This window comes from Camelus ferus, chromosome 11, assembly GCF_009834535.1.
Source record: "Camelus ferus isolate YT-003-E chromosome 11, BCGSAC_Cfer_1.0, whole genome shotgun sequence".
In the NCBI taxonomy this organism is placed as follows: Eukaryota; Metazoa; Chordata; class Mammalia; order Artiodactyla; family Camelidae; genus Camelus; species Camelus ferus.
This window is the reverse complement of record NC_045706.1, coordinates 70,923,101-70,940,444: the sequence shown is the minus strand read 5'-3', so window position 1 is coordinate 70,940,444 and position 17,344 is coordinate 70,923,101. Positions and strand designations below refer to the sequence as shown.

Here is a 17,344-nt window from a genome sequence, read left to right as displayed (position 1 = left end):
GGAAATGGATAGTGGGGATGGCTGCACAGCACTGTGAATATACCAGTGCCATTTAATTGTATGATTAAAAATGGTTAAATGGGGAATGGAATTTGGTGCAGCCACTATGGAAAATAGTATGGAGATTCCTTAAAAAAAACTAAAACTAGACTTACTCAATGATCCAGCAATCCCACTCCTGGGCATACATCTGGAAAACTCCTATTTGAAAAGATACATGCACCCCAATGTTCATAGCAGCACTGTTCATAATAGCCAAGACACAGAAGCAACTTGTAAATGTCCATTAACAGATGACTGGATAAAGAAGATGTGGTACACACACACACACACACACACACACACACACACACACACACAGAGAGGAACATTACTCACCCATAAAAAGAATGAAATACTGCCATTTGCAGCAACATGGATGGACCTAGAGGTTATCATGCTTAGTGAAGCAAGTCAGACAGAGAAAGACAAATATCATATGATATCACTTAAATGTGGAATCTAAAAAAATGACACAAATGAACTTATTTACAAAACAGAACAGACTCACAGACATAGAAAACAAACTTATGGTTATCAAAGGGGAAAGAATAGGGGGAGGGATAAATTGGGAGTTTGGGATTAGCAGATACACATTATTACACATAAAATAGATAAACAACAAGGTCCTACTGTACAGCCCAGGGAACTACACTCGACACCTTGTAATAGCCTATTATGAAAAAGAATACACATATGCAAAGCCGAGTCACTCTGCTATACACCAGAAACTAACACAACATTGTAAATCAACCATACTTCAATGAAAAAAATAGTTATTGTACGCTCTGTGTATTTTCCCACAATTTAAAAAGACATGCTCCTTAGAGACAGGCCCGTGCTTTCCCCTTATGCCCGCAACACACAGTACAAAGTTCATTCCACACCGTTCCACGCAGGACAGCTTGCCAGGTTACCGAGGACCCAGGCCCCGGCCCTCCAGGCGGCAGTCGCCTTCACAGGGCGGTGTGGACGGCCTCACGGGCTTGCTCCTCGGGCCTCGAGCCCTGCAGGCGGGCATCGTCTGTGCTGGTTCATTTCCCAGCATTTGGTGCACGGTAAGACACCAAGATAGACATTTTGGATCTGAGGGTTTTTACGGTGAGCAGTCCTGCAGGGCAGCTCTACAAATGCTAAGTGGGAGGCCGGGCCCACCCGTCCAAGTCAGGCCTCTTGCACGAGATTTCTCCTTCTGGAAGGAGGGTTGGAGGAGAGATCTGAGGACGGCATTCTCCACAAGGTCTGACTCTCTCTCTGCAGTGACCACACCTCCACTGACTGCTTCGTTCTCCTGGAAACTCTGCATCCCCTACATCTTGCACTCCCAGGAGGGAAAGACATTAACTCCTTAATTTTCAGGACAACACAGTTCAGTTCATCTCTTCCTTCTCCTCCCATTCTCCCACACACCTCCCTGTAGTCTGTTTGTGGGTTAAATCACATAAGACTTTTCACCAATTTCATGTGAGTCTAAGGTTATTCTTCAAATGAATTCAAGGCTAGTAAGCCTGTAAAAGTATTGAACAACACTGGGGCTATTCTGAGCACCATCACTGTCAGCAGCGATGTTTCTGTCTTAACTGTCAACTCTCCTTCTTCGACCAGACGCCCTGTGGGGGATGGTGCGCTCCGCACATCTGAGGCGCAGACCTCCTGGTTAGTTCTCTCACTAACCTTTTCTAGGACCACTGAGAAATCACTAAGCAATTTGGAATGTTTTTCTCATGTATCCCTTGATCTAGAATCTTTCAAGTGGAGCTAACCTCCACCCCGGCCCTAACTCAGAAGGATGCAGTCCAATCAGTAAACCCCAGAGTCCTGACAGCACCACACTACAAGCTGAAGCAAGGCCTTGGTCTCTCCCGGAAACGCACCTGTAAATCCACTGTCGCTTCCAGGTCCCAGCCGAGTCCACGACAGGGGAACGGGAGGAAGGTTACCGGGTCAGCTTTGCAGACCCTAACTGGCAGGTCCCAGGTCAGTTCTGTTACTGCGTAATGAACAGCTGCAAAGGCTCAGTGGCACATGATCACTTGTACTAGCTCGTGGGTTTCAGGACTCAGTGACAGAGCCGGACACCACGGTCATGGCAGAGAAGCCAGAGCAGAGCCACACACACGCCCTTTCCAACCTCTTCATGCACTGTGTCTGCCTGCATCCCGTCGGTCTGCCTGCATCCCATCCGTCTGCCTGCAACCCATCTGTCTGCCTGCATCCCATCAGCCAGCCTCAGTACTGGGAGGGGGAGCACAGCCTCCAACCTGCGACCAGTGAGAGGACGGACAGCAGGGGGCAAAGGGCAACTGGCGTAGCAGGCTGGCCACGGTCTCTTTGAGGCTCAGCCACTGGGATTCTCCAATGAAGAGTCATTTCAAAGAAGAATTTATTGAACAAACGAAAATGAAGAAAATGAAGGAGAATCAGAGAACACTGCAGTGGAAGGGACCTTGCTGGTTAAGATACCCCATCCCTTCACTCTACAGAGAAAGACACTAAGGTCCAGGACAATTTGGGGAGCTGGCTTAGGTCAGCTAGCAGAGCTGAGCCTGTGGCTGGCCCTCAGGATGGGGGAGGGGGTCCCAGGACAGAAGCAGCACTGAGTCACCTCGCCTGGGACACGGGGTGAATACCACTGTCCCCCCGTTCCTGATGGCTGGGTGAGAAGAGAGGAGATGAAGGTGGGGGGTACTCTAGGGGGTGGAAGACACCCCCTGACCCCACCTCTCCCGCCACAGCTGGATCTGCTTGGGCCACTGCTGTGCAAAAGCTATCACATCAGCATTAGGATCCGGAGAACTGAGACAAAGGACAGGACGCAAAACAGACAGCTGTCCCCAGGCCACGCGGGTCCTTCACAGCCAGCGGTCCCTCCCTGCTTTGCTGTACCACAGGCACCTTCATCTGGACCAATGAATGAAGAGGGGAGGCCAAGAAAGTCTTCGCTCCACATGCCACGGGACAGCCTGCAACCGAGGGAGTGGTGAGCACACGGGGCTGCCAGGCCATCCTGGCCGTGGTGGAGGCCGGGCTGCTCATGACCGGGAGCTGCCAGCTTCAATTCTGGCTTCCAAACTCAAACCCTCACACTGCAGCAAAGCCTCCTAGAACCACAGAGCTTTAGAAATAAAAGGGCACTTCAAGGAACCAATGTGAACCTTCTATTTTATAGACGGAGATTTTATAGATTTCATGGAAACTGGTATGAGAACATGCCCCGAGAGAGGGGTCACCTTGCCAGGTAGTGGACGTTGACTTCTAGCTACTTATCAGCTTTACAGGAACAAGGAAATGGTGCCAGATGCCCGCAGTACCCACGTGCGAACATCCATCCAAAAGCTCCACGGGCGGACCCCCAGCAGGCGGAACCACGCCTTCACACCCCGGTGCCTGGCACGATGCTTCAGGGAACAGCACTCAAGAAGCATTTATTCAAAGAATGACCGATGGTATATGCAAAGTGAAATGGACTCCCTTGTCCTCATGGGAGTGTCACTGCAAAGGACACTAGAGAGATGGCAAGGGCCACCAGAGGATGGAGGGTCCAGGCAGCACGTCCAGTGTGTTTCCCACTCTGGGGGGGTGGGTCTGCCTGGCAAGCGCCTGAAGCCGTGCACAAGCTGACCCAGGCCCGGGCCCAGCTGGAGACCCCAGCCCCAGCCCAACCTGAAGCTCCCAGGCCCATGGGGCAGGGTGGGCTGGTGCTTCGAGGCACATGCAGTTCCTTGCTGTGTCTCTGAGCAGATGCGAGAAGGTGGTCAGCTGAATCTTCCTATGAGTCCTCTGGCTCGGGGGAGAGGGAGGAGGCGTGCAAACACCCTGTGCCTTGGGCCTGGAGCTGCAGCTGGGAGGGGCAGCGAGGTGGGGTCCGCGGTGTGGCCTGACTGACGGGGAAGCACCACAGAAGGAGGAGCAGGTCCCGGCCAGGGTCCCTGGTCCATTCCACCAGCCATGTCTCTTCCCTTCATGCGCTCTGTACCCTGCCGGCCCTGGCAGCTCAGTGTCTGACCCTGTTCCTGTCGCAGAGCTCGGCCGCCTCTTCTAAAACGTGCGCCCACATCTGCCGGGAGCAGGGCAGGGAGCAGGCGGTGACGCTGGCTCCAAGGGCCGAGCTCCTGGTGCTGTTGATGGCCTCGGAAGAAGGCGTGCTCAGGACTGGAAGGCAGGACAGAGACCTGGGAGGTTGTGGGGGTGCCTTCTAAGATGCCACACGGTGTGTGCCCACCGTTCTGGTGAAGCCTCTGGCTCACCCTGCGAGGGCCGGAGCCCTGAGCAGTATTTACCATGGTTATTTAAGTAGAGGGGCTGGAGTGGCAGGAAGACCGTGCAGGGGACAGTGCCGGCTCCCCCGGTGCACCAGTGGGGAGGGGCACAGCAGCCCCAGCCTCAGTTGCAGCATGTGGGGGCGGGGCGCAGTGAAAAGGGTACATGAGCAAGGTCCTTGGTTACCAAACTGTCCCTTTGGCCTCCAGGGCCAGCCCTGGGCTCACCTGGATGATGAAGCCGGTGGACGAGCACTGCCTGACCCAGAGGCTGAATTTCCGCTTCTTTCTCTTCCGCAGTTCCCTCTCCGTGCACGTGGCGATGAACACAGGGTCCTCGTCAATCAGGGGTTCGTGTAGCACCTGCCGGGAAAGAAAGAGCAGAGCATCTCAGGGAAGGCAGCGTGCTAGGGGGTCATCAGATCTGGGATCAAATCTAGTCTCTGCCTTTGACCAGCTGTGTGACCTTGGCTAAGTTACTTCACCTCTCTGATCCTCAGTCTCCTCATTTGTAAAAGGAGAATATGGATATCGATTACTAGAGTTTTGAAGAGGATTAAGTAAGGAACTGTATGCAAAGCCCTTAGCAGATATTTAATAAGTGGAAATCGCCATCATCATAATTTGTATTATTAATTATTATTATTACTAGCAGCCTAAGGTTCTCAGTCCAAAATATCACTTGGGAGAGGGACCTCCAGCAGGGATCCTGAATTCCAGCTGGACACGCCCGGTGGGGGCACCTACCTCTTTCAAGGAAGATCTTTCCACTGGGAGATACTCTAACTGCTCACTGACTCAACACTGACCTGCATTTAATGTAAACCTACTGGCTTGACTTCTGCACCTGTGAGAAACAAAGACAGACACAAATGATGTCTTTAGGTTTTCCAGACAGTTCTTATGCTGGCCCATGACCCTTCTTTTTCCCAGGTTGAACATTCTCTTTTTAAAAACTGTTCCTGAAATGACCCAGTTCCTTCGTTGCCATGATGCAGCCTCTGGCTTCCTTCCAAGTGGTCATGTCCTTTCGGATGTGGGATTCCCTAGGTAATTTTTAAACTTATTTCGCCTATTTCCACTTCTTTCTCTCTCTCTCTCTTTTTTTTTTTTTTAATGGAGGGACTGGGGATTGAACCCAGGACCTCCTGTATGCTAAGGACATGCAATGTACCACTGAGCTATCCCTTCCCCCACTATTTCCACTTGGTGATGACATGGTGATAGGACTTCTTCAATGACAAGATGACAAAATCAAAGCAATGGCACAACAAAACCAGGTCCCAGGAGTGGTCCAAGTTTTGTTTCTTCAAGCTAGAGCTTTCTGGGAGAGACACTTGGGTAAACTTTAGGAACCCACGACACGTCCCTCCCAACCCAATTTCAAGCTTACTTAGGAGTTGGTAGGTACGTGTGCAGTTCATGGAGATGAAGAACGCAGGAAATCCTATGATTCCAAGAACCCTCCACCACGCTCTAGATCAGGGGCTGGCAAACTACAGCCCAGCCCACCGCCCCTGAATAAAGCTGTCCCCGAACTCGCTGCGCCCTGTGCCCTCCCTGATGTATCGTCAGTGGCTGCTTTTGGACTACAAGGTCCCGACACAGACCACACGGCTCCCAGAGTCTAAAATACCCAGCCATTGACAGAGAGAGTCTGCCAGCCTCCTCTCCATCAGGGCTTTTCAACTTTAATGAACAAATTAGTCACCTGGGAATCTTACAGAAATGTGGATCCTGATTCAGTGAGCCTGGGGCAGGGCCTGAGTTCCTTTATCTCCAACAAGCTCCCCGGTGATGTCGGAACGTGGCCCGACAAGGGCAGAACGGGGAACGACACTCACCAATCGTGACGTGGACAGGGGCCTTCCGTTCTTCTATTAATATTACCTTGAACTCCACTTAAAAAAGAGCCACCCTGCTGTGTTCGGTCTTGGGTGTGCACACCGGCCCCTTCAGTTCTCTGCTGTTGGAAGCAGGGGGCATTAAGCCTGGCTCCCCCAACTTTGTGCTCCTGAAGAGAGGCTGGAGAGGCTGACCTCATGCCTGCTCCTCGCAATTGCTCATTCTGAATCGCTCATCAAACATTCAAAGCCCATTTGGAACCACTCTAGCGGGATGGACATGTCCCACACTGGGGGGAAATGGAGCAGGGCCCAGGAAAACAGCCCTCTCTCTCTCCTCTCCAAAAAGCCAACGCCTTTATGCCATTGGCACTTACCACAGAATCAGTCCAAACGTACATTTAATCACCCGCCTCACCAGAGTCTAGGAGCCAGCAGGAACTCCTGGGCCTGCACGGCGCCCTCTCTTTTCTAGCATCCTTCCGTGAATTTGGGACAGGTCACTGCTGAGCGCAGCACCAGGCGGGAGCTATTCCCGGCCCGCAGTCCCTCTGTGCAGGGCGAGCCGCGTGGGCTGGGCAGCCGCGCGCTGACTTTCATAATGCCTCCCCCCGAGTCCTCCTCTAATTAATCCGCCCCCGTCTTGAGGAGATGCAGTAACTGCTGCCAGTTACTGGTAGATTCTGGGAGCCCTCTGAGGACCCCAAAAGCTCTAAACTCGCCCCTACGGGTCCCATTTGCTGGAACAAACCGGCCTGGGAGCCTGCAGGGCAAAGGGTGCTGTGTGACGAGGTGGAGCCCGGAGCAAAGTTGCTCCCGTCTGGCGGGGGTGGAGTGAGAATCGTCCCGCTGGTCCCAACAGGCAGAGTGAAGACCTTTCACGGAGCCCTGACGCCCGGGGGTGACAGTCAGCAACTCACAAACGCGCCTTCTCCTTGAATAGAATGTTCCAGAGCCCCCAGGGATTTCCAGAGAGAGAGAGAAGCTGCAAAGCCAGGAAGCCGTCAGGGCTTCCAACTCTTCTGATCAAGAGCTAGAAGAGGAAGCCCCTTCCTTTCCTGCAAGGGAGACGGTCCCTGGAGAGGACAAGGGAGGCAGGAAGCCGGCGTAGCGTGGCTGATGCTGGAGGCCAGCGGGAAAGCCTGGTCCACGTGGGCCAGGTCGGCAGGGCAAGGGGGCCAGTGATTCGCAGGACCCCAGCGAACAGCAAGGCCTAAGCATGTTCCAAATCAATCATACGCTGTGGTTTCCGATTTCATCTCCTTTGGGGGTCCCTGCTCCTGCCTCCGGACACAGAGCTGGCTCAACAACGCCCAGAGTCAGGTGGAGAGGAGGCAAGAGGAGGAAATACCTTGCTATGATCAGCCCACTGGAAAAACCGACCCCGGGGACCTCCGACTCACCCTCTGCCTTGGGCTCCTGTCTGCTGGGTGGACTGTACTGGATATCTTTTGCCCCCAGGCCTCCCTTTCCCACGCTTCCTACTCTGCACTGTGGCCTAGAGGCCAACTTCTTATAATCTGCACCCCCCAGGCCCCTGCCTGCAGTGTCCAGCTTGCTTGGCCAAGCGGGAGGCGTGAACAAGACATGGGAGGGCCCTGCCTGCCCTCCTGCACCACCCGGCCTCCCCCAGCTGTAGCCGTCACTGCCCAGGGCACGCTCCCTGCCTGGTAATTTCCCTAAACCTTGACCGTCCACAGTCCCCACATCCAAGTCTCTTCAACTGCCCTTCTAGAACCTAGAATTTGTTTCCTGCTGGGGTCCTGACCTAACACAGAGCACAGGATAGAAAATGGTCACAGAAAGAGCATACATGTTTGCAAACACAAAGGTAAAATTAAAACTTACATGCAAAATAAAGGAAAAAAAGCAAAGTGGGGCGGGGGGAGGGGAAATCCAACATGACCAGAGAAATCTTCCACGAGCTGAACCTCACATCAGTCCCTCTGTTCTCAGTCCCATGAACTGGACGCAAAGAAAAGGTGTGGGCGGCAAGAATAAAGTGACTGCCTCTGCAAGGTCTCCCTACAACTGAGCTGCACAACGCAGGAGGGCAGAGCTGCCTGCCTGGACACCTGCCCCGCTCCGGGCACCCACGTCCGAGGCCGGGACAGCTCAGAACTTGCTGGGGGGGCTGCAGCTGTGCCCGCCAGCTACCCAGACCCCCGGGACACACACACAGAGGCGTGGTGACAGCCCGGGATGCAGGTCTCGGGTGTCTGATGCCGCAGCTCCAGGAGGTTCAGACGGCGCAGAGCACACAACAAACGGGAGCATAATCGTGGACAAGGCCCGCCTCGTCGAGGGGCTGGAAGGACCCCCCGCAATCTTATCTTTAGGCTGCTAGTAGCAATCAACCAAGTAGCTGGTCGGTTGACTCTTGAAAGACACTCAGGCTTAGGCAGCTGACAGCCCTCTCCAGCAGGTCTGACACCAAGGATGGTCAGAATACAGTTTTCATCCCTTGCACCCAGCCAACATGCCTCTGGTTTGGCTCATTTTCAACCAAGCAAATACTCAGCGAAGTGAAAAACAATGCGCCCAGCCCCGTACTTGGTCCTGCAGGGCCCGTGACAAGGCAGAGCTTGTGCCCCCCAGGACCCCACGTCTTGGTAGGAAGGAAGGTGAGGGACACAGCTGGGAGACAAGACAAAACACGGCGCTCACTGCCCCGGAAAGAGCGGGGGGAATTTGGGAAGCTGGGAATCAACACGGGAATGCAGGTCTCCCCCAGGGCCCTGGACACTGGGGACATGTGGCAAGGCAGAGAAGGGGGGAGGCCTTCCTGGAGGCAGAAGGTACATCACGAACACCTGGAAACCCTAGTGAGTCCGGCATATTCACAGGACGGCAGTTCTGAGACAGGGGAACAGTTGAGAGACCGTTTTAAGGCCTCTCAAAATCCCTGTGCAGAGAAAGCAAGATGGAGTGAGGAGAGGACGCACAAGAGGACACGAGAAACAACTGGAGTCCTGTTACGCAGGCCTTAAAGGAAAAGCACAGGAAGGAGGAGGGGATGGGTGGGCCTTTAAACGTATAAATAAAAGAGAAGTAAGATTTCGTCTCCATCTAGAACAGGTCGAAGGGAATTGGGCTCACGGAAGCTAAGAACTTTCCTGATGTTCTGGTTAGAGAAATCTCGAGAAAGAGCCCCCTCCTCAGGGAAACAGACCAGGAGAGCAAGTTTGAGGATGGTTCTGAAGCCATCCCAGCACAGCCAAATGCGACTGCCAGGCCAACCAGGAGGCAGGGGCTCCGGAGCTGAGAGCTCCCCATACCGAGGAAGCGAGGGGAGCTGGGAAGGTGCGAGGGACCAGGGCAGTCAGGTGGGGGGGGGGGCACTGCCAGCTCCCATCCAAAGGCTCTGGCTCTGCCACGTGTGCCGGGGGCCCCCACGTCTGTCACTCGCGACTGCCCGAGGAGGGCTGGAAATTCCAGGCTCGGTCCCTCCACCACCTGGAAGGCCCCTCACCCCCTCACCACCAGCCGATGAGCACATTCTCAGAGAATACAAGAAAATGAACACTTCCCTGGGCAAACCATAGTTTAGAAGTCTCATTAAAGGAGAGAGAGGATGAGGAGAAAAGGGGAGGGTAATTGCATCTCAGAGCAAAACGCGGACGTGGTTTAGAGCTGTTCATCTGTCATCTCCCTCCTGTTGAATGGGGCCTGGATGGGGGAGCGGCCTGGGAGACGAACAGGGAGACCCTGGAGGGGACCTCAGAGTCCAGGCAGGAGGGGAGGACGCCCCCGGCCCCGCCACCAGCCCGAAGCCCCCTGCCCTGCACGCGGCCTCACCTGGGTTTGTGAAGGCCTGAAGGCGGAGTCGAAGCCGTTCTGCAGGGAGTCCAGGAAGGGCTGGACCTTGTAGAGGCCGTGCGTGGTCTGGCTGGAGCGGAAGGCCACCACGTGGAAGTACTTGAGAATCTTCTCGAAGCGGGCCTGGCTCATGACCAGGGCAAGGCTCGGGTTGCTGTAGAAGCCACCGCTCCAGATGCTGAGGACCGACTCGCAGTGCGAGGTGCTGGTGGAGATCACGCAGCCCAGGAAGGCCTTCATCTCTGCCAGTGTCACGTCCGCCCAGGCCCCGTCGCTCCCGAACCGCTCCTGGAACTTCTTGGCGTACATGTTGGTCTGCACCACCATGTTCTTGAGGACATTGTCCGGGACGAAGAGCTGGAAGAAGTCCATGGCACTGGCGCTGGGGGGCATCTGGCGGGTGGGACCTGAAACAGGCAGGCCAAGTGCTACCGCTGCAGCCCCCATACCCCGCCTCCCCGTCCACCACGGGATGCTCATCCCATCACTGGGCCTCTGCCCCGAGTGCCACTTCCGCGACATCCTCCCGGGAGGGAGCCAGACCCAGACACCCACCCTGGGAACTGTCCTCCCCTCCTCCCCCGACCCCAGACAGGCGCAACCCTTCCCGTGTCCCCAGTGCCCTGCGTCCTCACTACACTCTGCACACATCACTGCCCCACAGATCTGGCCAAGCCAGAAATACTGATCTGAAGAGGAAGGCACACAGAGGAGGAGGAAGGGAAACCCAAAGACACACCAGATTCTTAACACAGGAGCTTGGCCACAGCTTTCTGGCCGTCGTCTCCTTGAAAGTTAAGGTGCCTTTGGAAAGAATGCTTTCACCCCTTAGGGCCTGAGAGGCTCCATTCAGAGGAGACGGCAATTTATCGGACACTCGCTACGTGGTGACTCTAAATTTGTTAGTACATGAGTCTGACGAGGCTGGTTTAGGTAATTTCACGAATGCAATAAAAGCCTGACAATTTCTGATGAATGCAGGGACATACTGAAACACACACCACATCTTTCAGAGGTAGGATTTTCAACTCCAGATAAGCCAGGCTAACAGTACGTAGAGACTTGTAGAAGACAAACTTTGCTTCGATCACATCCGTAGAGGGATTGCTAATAAAAGCTGTGCATATCCTTCAGAAATTAAACCACTCCCCCAACCTCCTGGCAACCTTCCTCTACTACTGATTTAGGTAGTCTCTGAAAAACAGGTTTTCCACAGCAAAATTAAGATGAGCAAAGTACACAAGCCATCCTAGGTTTTAAATTCAGACAGACAGATTAGGGAGTTGAAACCCTAAATTTAGTTACCTGTGGCTAACTGCACTCACCATCTTGGACAGATTCCGTCATCTCTCCTGTTTGTAAAATGGGCACAGTGACCCCTGCTTTGCAAGGCTGTTGTGGGGGGTAGGATGACTGGTGGGGGGGACACAGGGAAGGCACCGTGCACAGCGCCTGGCCCCACGGAGGTACCTAAAACGGGATCGGCTTTACTGAGACGTCAGTAACAGAAATCCACTGATGGTGGGCTGAGGGCTTTAGAATTTACAGAAGGAATCGAGGCCTGCGGAGTGAAGTGGCCACCATCCTCCCTTTCAGCGACCATTCTTTGGAAGAGCTCCAGGCGGTCCTGGCGCCATAGGCACCAAACTGGCCTCGGAGGCGGCGACCCTGGCCAATGCGACCATGATGCCGGGAAGACGGGGGGGGCTGGTCAGCAGGGCCAGCCTTTCCCGGAATCATTTTATTTCAGCGAAACTTGCTGCCTCTGGTGGGTGAAGCCATAAATTATTCAGGGGTAGCTCTCCAAAAGGAGGAAACCCAGCATTTTAATTGCTACCTCATGCTGAGTAAGCAGAAGGAAAATTTCCCTTCCAAAAGGTATGTTTAAAGTAATTCTGCCTCCCAGGCCATTTCAAAATGAACTCACACAGCCAACTCTGGCCTGGCCAACTGCTTAATGAAGAAACGGGGAAGTAGCCGGTTCCCTCGTAACTGTTTATAGTTTTGATTTACAAGCATCCTTCACGGCCTCTTCTAGTTGCTGTGATGTCTAGCATGTGAAGTGTTGGCACAGGCCCGCCGTTGGGACATGGGGGAGGCAGGGGGGAGGCAGAAGACGCTGTTCAGAAGGCTCGATCCCTACCATCGACTTAATCGTACGGTCATTTAATAACAGGAAGTGGGCAGATCCCCAGCCAAGGTTCATTCATCGAGAGCTTTTTCTGGGTATGAACCCACGTGATCCCCATGTCCTGTAAAGCATCATCCAGGAGCTCACACGTGTAAGGACACCGCCCCACCCCAGGTGGCCCACCTCTAAGTGCCTTTCATACAGTCGTGTGACCTTCGTCCCACCTGGCCCAGAGCCAGTCGGAACACACCTGCTGCCTGCTGTAACCCTGAACAGCGCCCCTCCCATCCCATCTCAGGGTGCTCAACACCCCCACCCCCACTGGTGGTGGGTGGAGAGTGAGCAGCGGGGAGGAGGGAGCCCCGCCCACCCAGGAGGAGCACCACCTGTTTTGAGCCCCCTAGTTAACACCTGGTGATTAGGTTAGGTCAGCCAGGAGCTTCTGTGTATAAAAGGAGGCCCGAGTGGGCAGGCAGGCAGGGTGGGCAGGCTAGCACACCCCCAGCCACACCTGCCTGAGGACACCAAGCTGGGGCGGCCAGGTGAGCCGGGATGGGAAACACTTGGTCACGGGCAGGATGTGTGTGTGGGTAGGAGGGTGAGTCACAGACACCTGCCAGGTGCCCAGCGTGGGTGAGCTGGCTCGGGATCTTGTTGGGTTTAATTTCCTCCCTCCCTTCCTGAACTGAGGGAAGCCACTGCAGAACTTCTCCTGGTCCTTCTGCTTCTTCTGATGCCTTTTTTCCCCTCCCTGTCCACAGCTACTGGCTGTGTGACCTCAGGCAGGCCACATAACCTCTCTGTGCCAGTTTCCTTATCAATCAAATGGGAGTAAGAACACCCAGAATGAGTGCAAGTCACATGACCTTGAACACTCTTGGCCAGTTCGCCCCCCAGGCCCACTGGGGTGTGGGTCCCAAGGGAGCTGCTTCTGCTGCTCACTTTCCTCCACGCACTGCCTCACCCCGACCTCGGCAGCTGGACATCCCACGGGTGGCAGTGACCCCCACCTTCGCCCAGTCTAGAAGAGAAGGCTGGCTTTGTGTGCATTTGAAAACGCAACCTTTTAGAGACTGAAGCATTCATTTTGCAAGGAGATTGGCATTTTGCATACACGGGTATTTGGGGGCACAAGCGGTCAGCCGTTCTGTGACATGTATGAGGAACACAGTATTTCGAGTTAAGGGTTTAATATAATGAAATCACTCATCTCCGGGCCAAATCAAACAGGTATCAAAATATAACAGAATGTCCTGCGTCTTCCCAAAAATATTTCTCTCATGTGGGACATTGAAAAAACCGAAGGCACTGCATTCCATAAACGGTTAACGCAGAAAATAGCCATTCTTCTCGCTGCCGGCCACAGCCTGTCTTCCTCTTTGGCTGAGGCAATCATCATTTTTCTTGAATTCTTTTTTCTTGTTAACGCATTTAAAAATTTTTTTGTTTTTGTTTTTCTTTTTGGGGGGGGTAATTAGGTTTATTTACTTATTTATTTTTAATGGAGGGACTGGGGATTGAACCCAGGACCTTGTGCACGCTGGGCATGTGTTCTACCACCTAGCTACACCCTCCCCCTCTCACATTCTTTTTTCCCTCCTCCAGTGGCCGATATGCAGGACAAGCCATCTATGTGACAAATACCTGAGGTCCTGGTCTCGGTCTCGATTACCACTCAAGAGCTCTAAAGCCTTCTGCCCTTGTTTAACGTCTTTGTTCAGAACTAACTGACCGGTAACAAATTCAATTCGCAGCCGGATCAAGGCATCTCCACGCAGGGGCAGCAGTCATGGGTGTGAGTCCCGGCCATACTCCCAACATCCCTGGATGTGTTGCCGGATGGGAAAACCCAGACCCATGTCACCGGGCAGCTGTGAACAGCACCAAGTTTCCCCTTTCTGTTTAGATCTGATCTGCTATGCTTACCAACATAGTAAAATTCGTTCAGATTAGTGTTAGTGCCCTAAATGGTACCTTCCGACAGAGGGACAAATGTGAGGTGCTAACCATTCTGCAGAGCCGTTAGAAAATGCGCAGCATCTGGCTGGAGAACCCCGACCGCAGCATCAGTCACATACGGATCAGCTGCGGGGCTTCTTCGTTAGGGATACGTAGCAGCAAACGCTGCACGTGTGCGTGCGTGTGCGCGCGTGCCCGTGTGGGCTTCTCCAAGCTAGGGCAACACAGTGGCTGGCAAAGAAGTTGACCACACAAAGGAAACAATTCTGGAATCAGGCACCTGAGTTGATGCTTTTATCGGAAACACAGAGCCCAGAACAGGAGCTTGTAGTCCCTACAGAAAGAGGCTATTTCGTGAGCTTTAATGCAGACATTAAATCCGTCCCCTTGACTCCGTGTCATGTGACAAAGCTGGTGTACAGAGCAGGGGCGACACGCACCTGAGCCCGATACAGCACCTTCAGAAATGTTCGCAGTATGAGGTGCACACATGTAAGAAATAGCCCGTCTCACCAACTCCAGTGCCTGCCACCTGCAGCTGACCTGCTCCAAAGCGTCTCCTGGGAACACTCCGCTGGGCCCAGATGGCCCTGACGTTGAGTGCTTGCACCGAACCATGGGGAGCAGCTGGGAAAGAGGTCGGCAGCATCCGACCCACTGGGCGACCTCACCGCCGCACCCTGGGCCCGGGGACCCTCCAGTATCCTCTCTACCCGCAGCTGCGTATTCTACAGTCCAGCTCATGTGCACAAACTATTCTTTGGACTGTTAGGGAATTCACTAGGCTTTTCAAAGGCTTACTGCTCCCTCCCCCCTTCCCCCCAGCCCTGGACCAGGCTCATCCCCCCTCCCCTCCACCCCCAGCCCTGGACCAGGCTTATGGCCCCTCCGTCACCCTCGACCAGACTCATCACCCTCCCCTCCCCCACTCTCGACTAGGCTCATCCACTAAGACATTTTCCCACCAAAACCATAGATCTCACTTTCCCTCAGTTCTGAGGAGAGGGGTGTCTGTTGAGGGTGAGAGGCAGGGTTGCCTGCAGCTGGGGTCGGCGGGTGGGGGGAGCTCCTGGTTCTCTGTCTAACTGAACCTCTGGGAAGCCGCAGTTTCTCCAGGTCTCCATTTTTCACTGGTAACTTGCCTCATCTCCACCCCAAGACTAATGAAACAACAAGACAATGATGTATTTTGAGGAATGGAAATAAATCTATAGAAGTCCACTCTCCTGATTCTGAAACAGCTGCCGTCCAGCGAAGCTGAGGGCCTGGACTGGGCTCCACTCCACGACTCCCCAGGTGGGGGGCTTCGGGCAAACTACCCCACTCTGTCTCAGTCTGTGCAGCCTGCCACCCAGGCTGGGCGGCTTAAACAGAAATTTCCCTCTCACAGCTCTGGAGGCCAGAGATCCAAGACCAGGGCGCAGGCAGATGCCACGTCTGGTGAGGACCGCTTCCTGGTTCTCAGGGGGCTGTCTCCTGGGTGTGTTCCCACACAGAGGACGGGTCCAGGGAGATCTCTGGGTCTCTTTTATAAGACACGAATCCCACCCTGAGGGCTCCACTTCCATGACCTGGGCTCCTCCCAGAGGCCCACCTCCTAACTCCACCTCATTGGGGATCAGACTTCAGCATATGGATTTGGGGGACACAAATACTCAGCCTAGAGTCCTCTGAGCCACAGTCTCCAGGTTGGTAAGGGAAGATAACAGAATGAAAGTCAGAGCCGGGGTGAGGGCGAAGCAGGACGGTGTCCACAGCAAGAGCCTGAGGTGCCTCGCACTCCCTGACACCCAGTAACAGCACCTCATCACATGCGGGACGGGACAGCATCCGTGAGCCCCGCATCCCAGACATCTGCCCCCTTCCCGGAGCTCAGCCACCAGATGGCTGTTACCGAACAGCAGCCTGGGCGACCACAGTGTACATTTCTTTTAGGCACTGTGTCTATTTTACACTTGAGGTTGGATTTTTAAAGCTCTGTTTGGGTACAGAAAGGACAGAAGTGTTTTTCCCACTTGGGTAGAACCTGATGGGGAAGGGACCTGGTGGTGAGGAGCCGTCCAAGGCCCGCCCGCCTCTGGCCCCATTTCCTGCCTGGTGGCCAGTTTGGATGGGCCACCCGGATGCTGTGTTAATTTCCTCCTTCACAGCCTTCCCCTGCTCCCCGCTTACTGATGTAACCATGTCCCACTGCAGTGCTTCACGGCCCCCCAGGTCAGGCCCGGGTCCGATCTGGGACACTGGGGCACTGCTTCTTCCTCAGGCTCCTTCCCCAGGCCCCCCTCTTCCTGTTCAGGGGGCCTCAGCTGAGACCACCATGGTCCCCAACTTGCTGCCAGCCCTGGCCAGTTCCAGGTAGCATGGCACACCTCCCTCTCACCCAGAACCACCCCAGTCCATCCTCCAAGAGAGGCGACAGAGAGGGACCATGCTGTCAGGTTCCGGGAGAGAGGCAGTGAAAAGGATGTCACCCTCCCAGGCTTTCATAAGTGTGCCAGTTGACAGGACACTCGGACGTGCCTGGTGGAGGGTCTTGGCATCAAGCACCCCAGTGAGCGTTTAATTGGCCAGATTTACCTCCCACAACAGCTAATCAAAGAGGTGCTGGGAGGCCCCTTGGCAGCTGTGGAAGCACAGGCTCATGGGAAGAACTCAAAGTCCCACTGCCACCTGCCCCCAGATGGTGGGATCTCGAAAGGACAGGCCTGGACTTCCGCTCCAGGGCAGAGCCTGGCCTGAGAAGCAGCTCCCTTGTAGCAATGGCAAGGGTCTGTGTAGACGTGAAGGTCATGAGGTCAATGATGAAAAGGACATCAAAGAACACTTCACTGGAATCGGGCCCATGGGGCAGGTGCAGGTGGGGACTGCGGTCTGTCTTCTGCTCGCTCCTACAATGCAGATGTGGGCTCCCCTCCTGGTGCAGGCAGTGGGCTCTGCCCTGACCGTGGGCGCAGTGATGGGGAGGCGGGGGCACTGGACTCCCTCCCCGGAAGGACCTGTCAGGACGTGGGTGACAGCCCTCCCCGCTGATTCTCTCAGGCTTCGCCCCACCCTCGACACATGCACACACACTCCTGGTTTAGAGTCACGGGGCAACCCGTGACCTCCTTGTACAGACAGACCTGCCAGTCACACAGCCCGGGTCTGCGGACCCCCATGCTGGGCTTCCTTCTCACCCATCATCAGCCCCCTGGATTTACTCTGAGCGTCTGTGTGTGCTGGGGACAAGGCAAGGGTGGGTGTTGCCATGGAGCTGGGCTCAGGAGGGGGCAGGAAGAGGACAGGGTGGAGAT

The 17,344-nt window shown here is 54.5% G+C and overlaps 1 protein-coding gene across 2 annotated transcripts in view; it reads right to left on the bottom strand.

Moving 5' to 3' along the window:
- PGBD5 (piggyBac transposable element derived 5) overlaps positions 1-17,344 on the bottom strand; it is an 80,915-nt gene that overhangs the window by 22,250 nt on the left and 41,321 nt on the right. For both annotated transcript variants that reach the window (XM_032491849.1, XM_032491851.1), the window contains exons 2-3: positions 9,941-10,368; positions 4,527-4,661 (exon numbers count right to left, since the gene is read on the bottom strand). In XM_032491849.1, the coding sequence (XP_032347740.1) occupies positions 4,527-4,661; positions 9,941-10,368 (563 nt within the window). The remainder of the gene's footprint in view (positions 1-4,526; positions 4,662-9,940; positions 10,369-17,344) is intronic.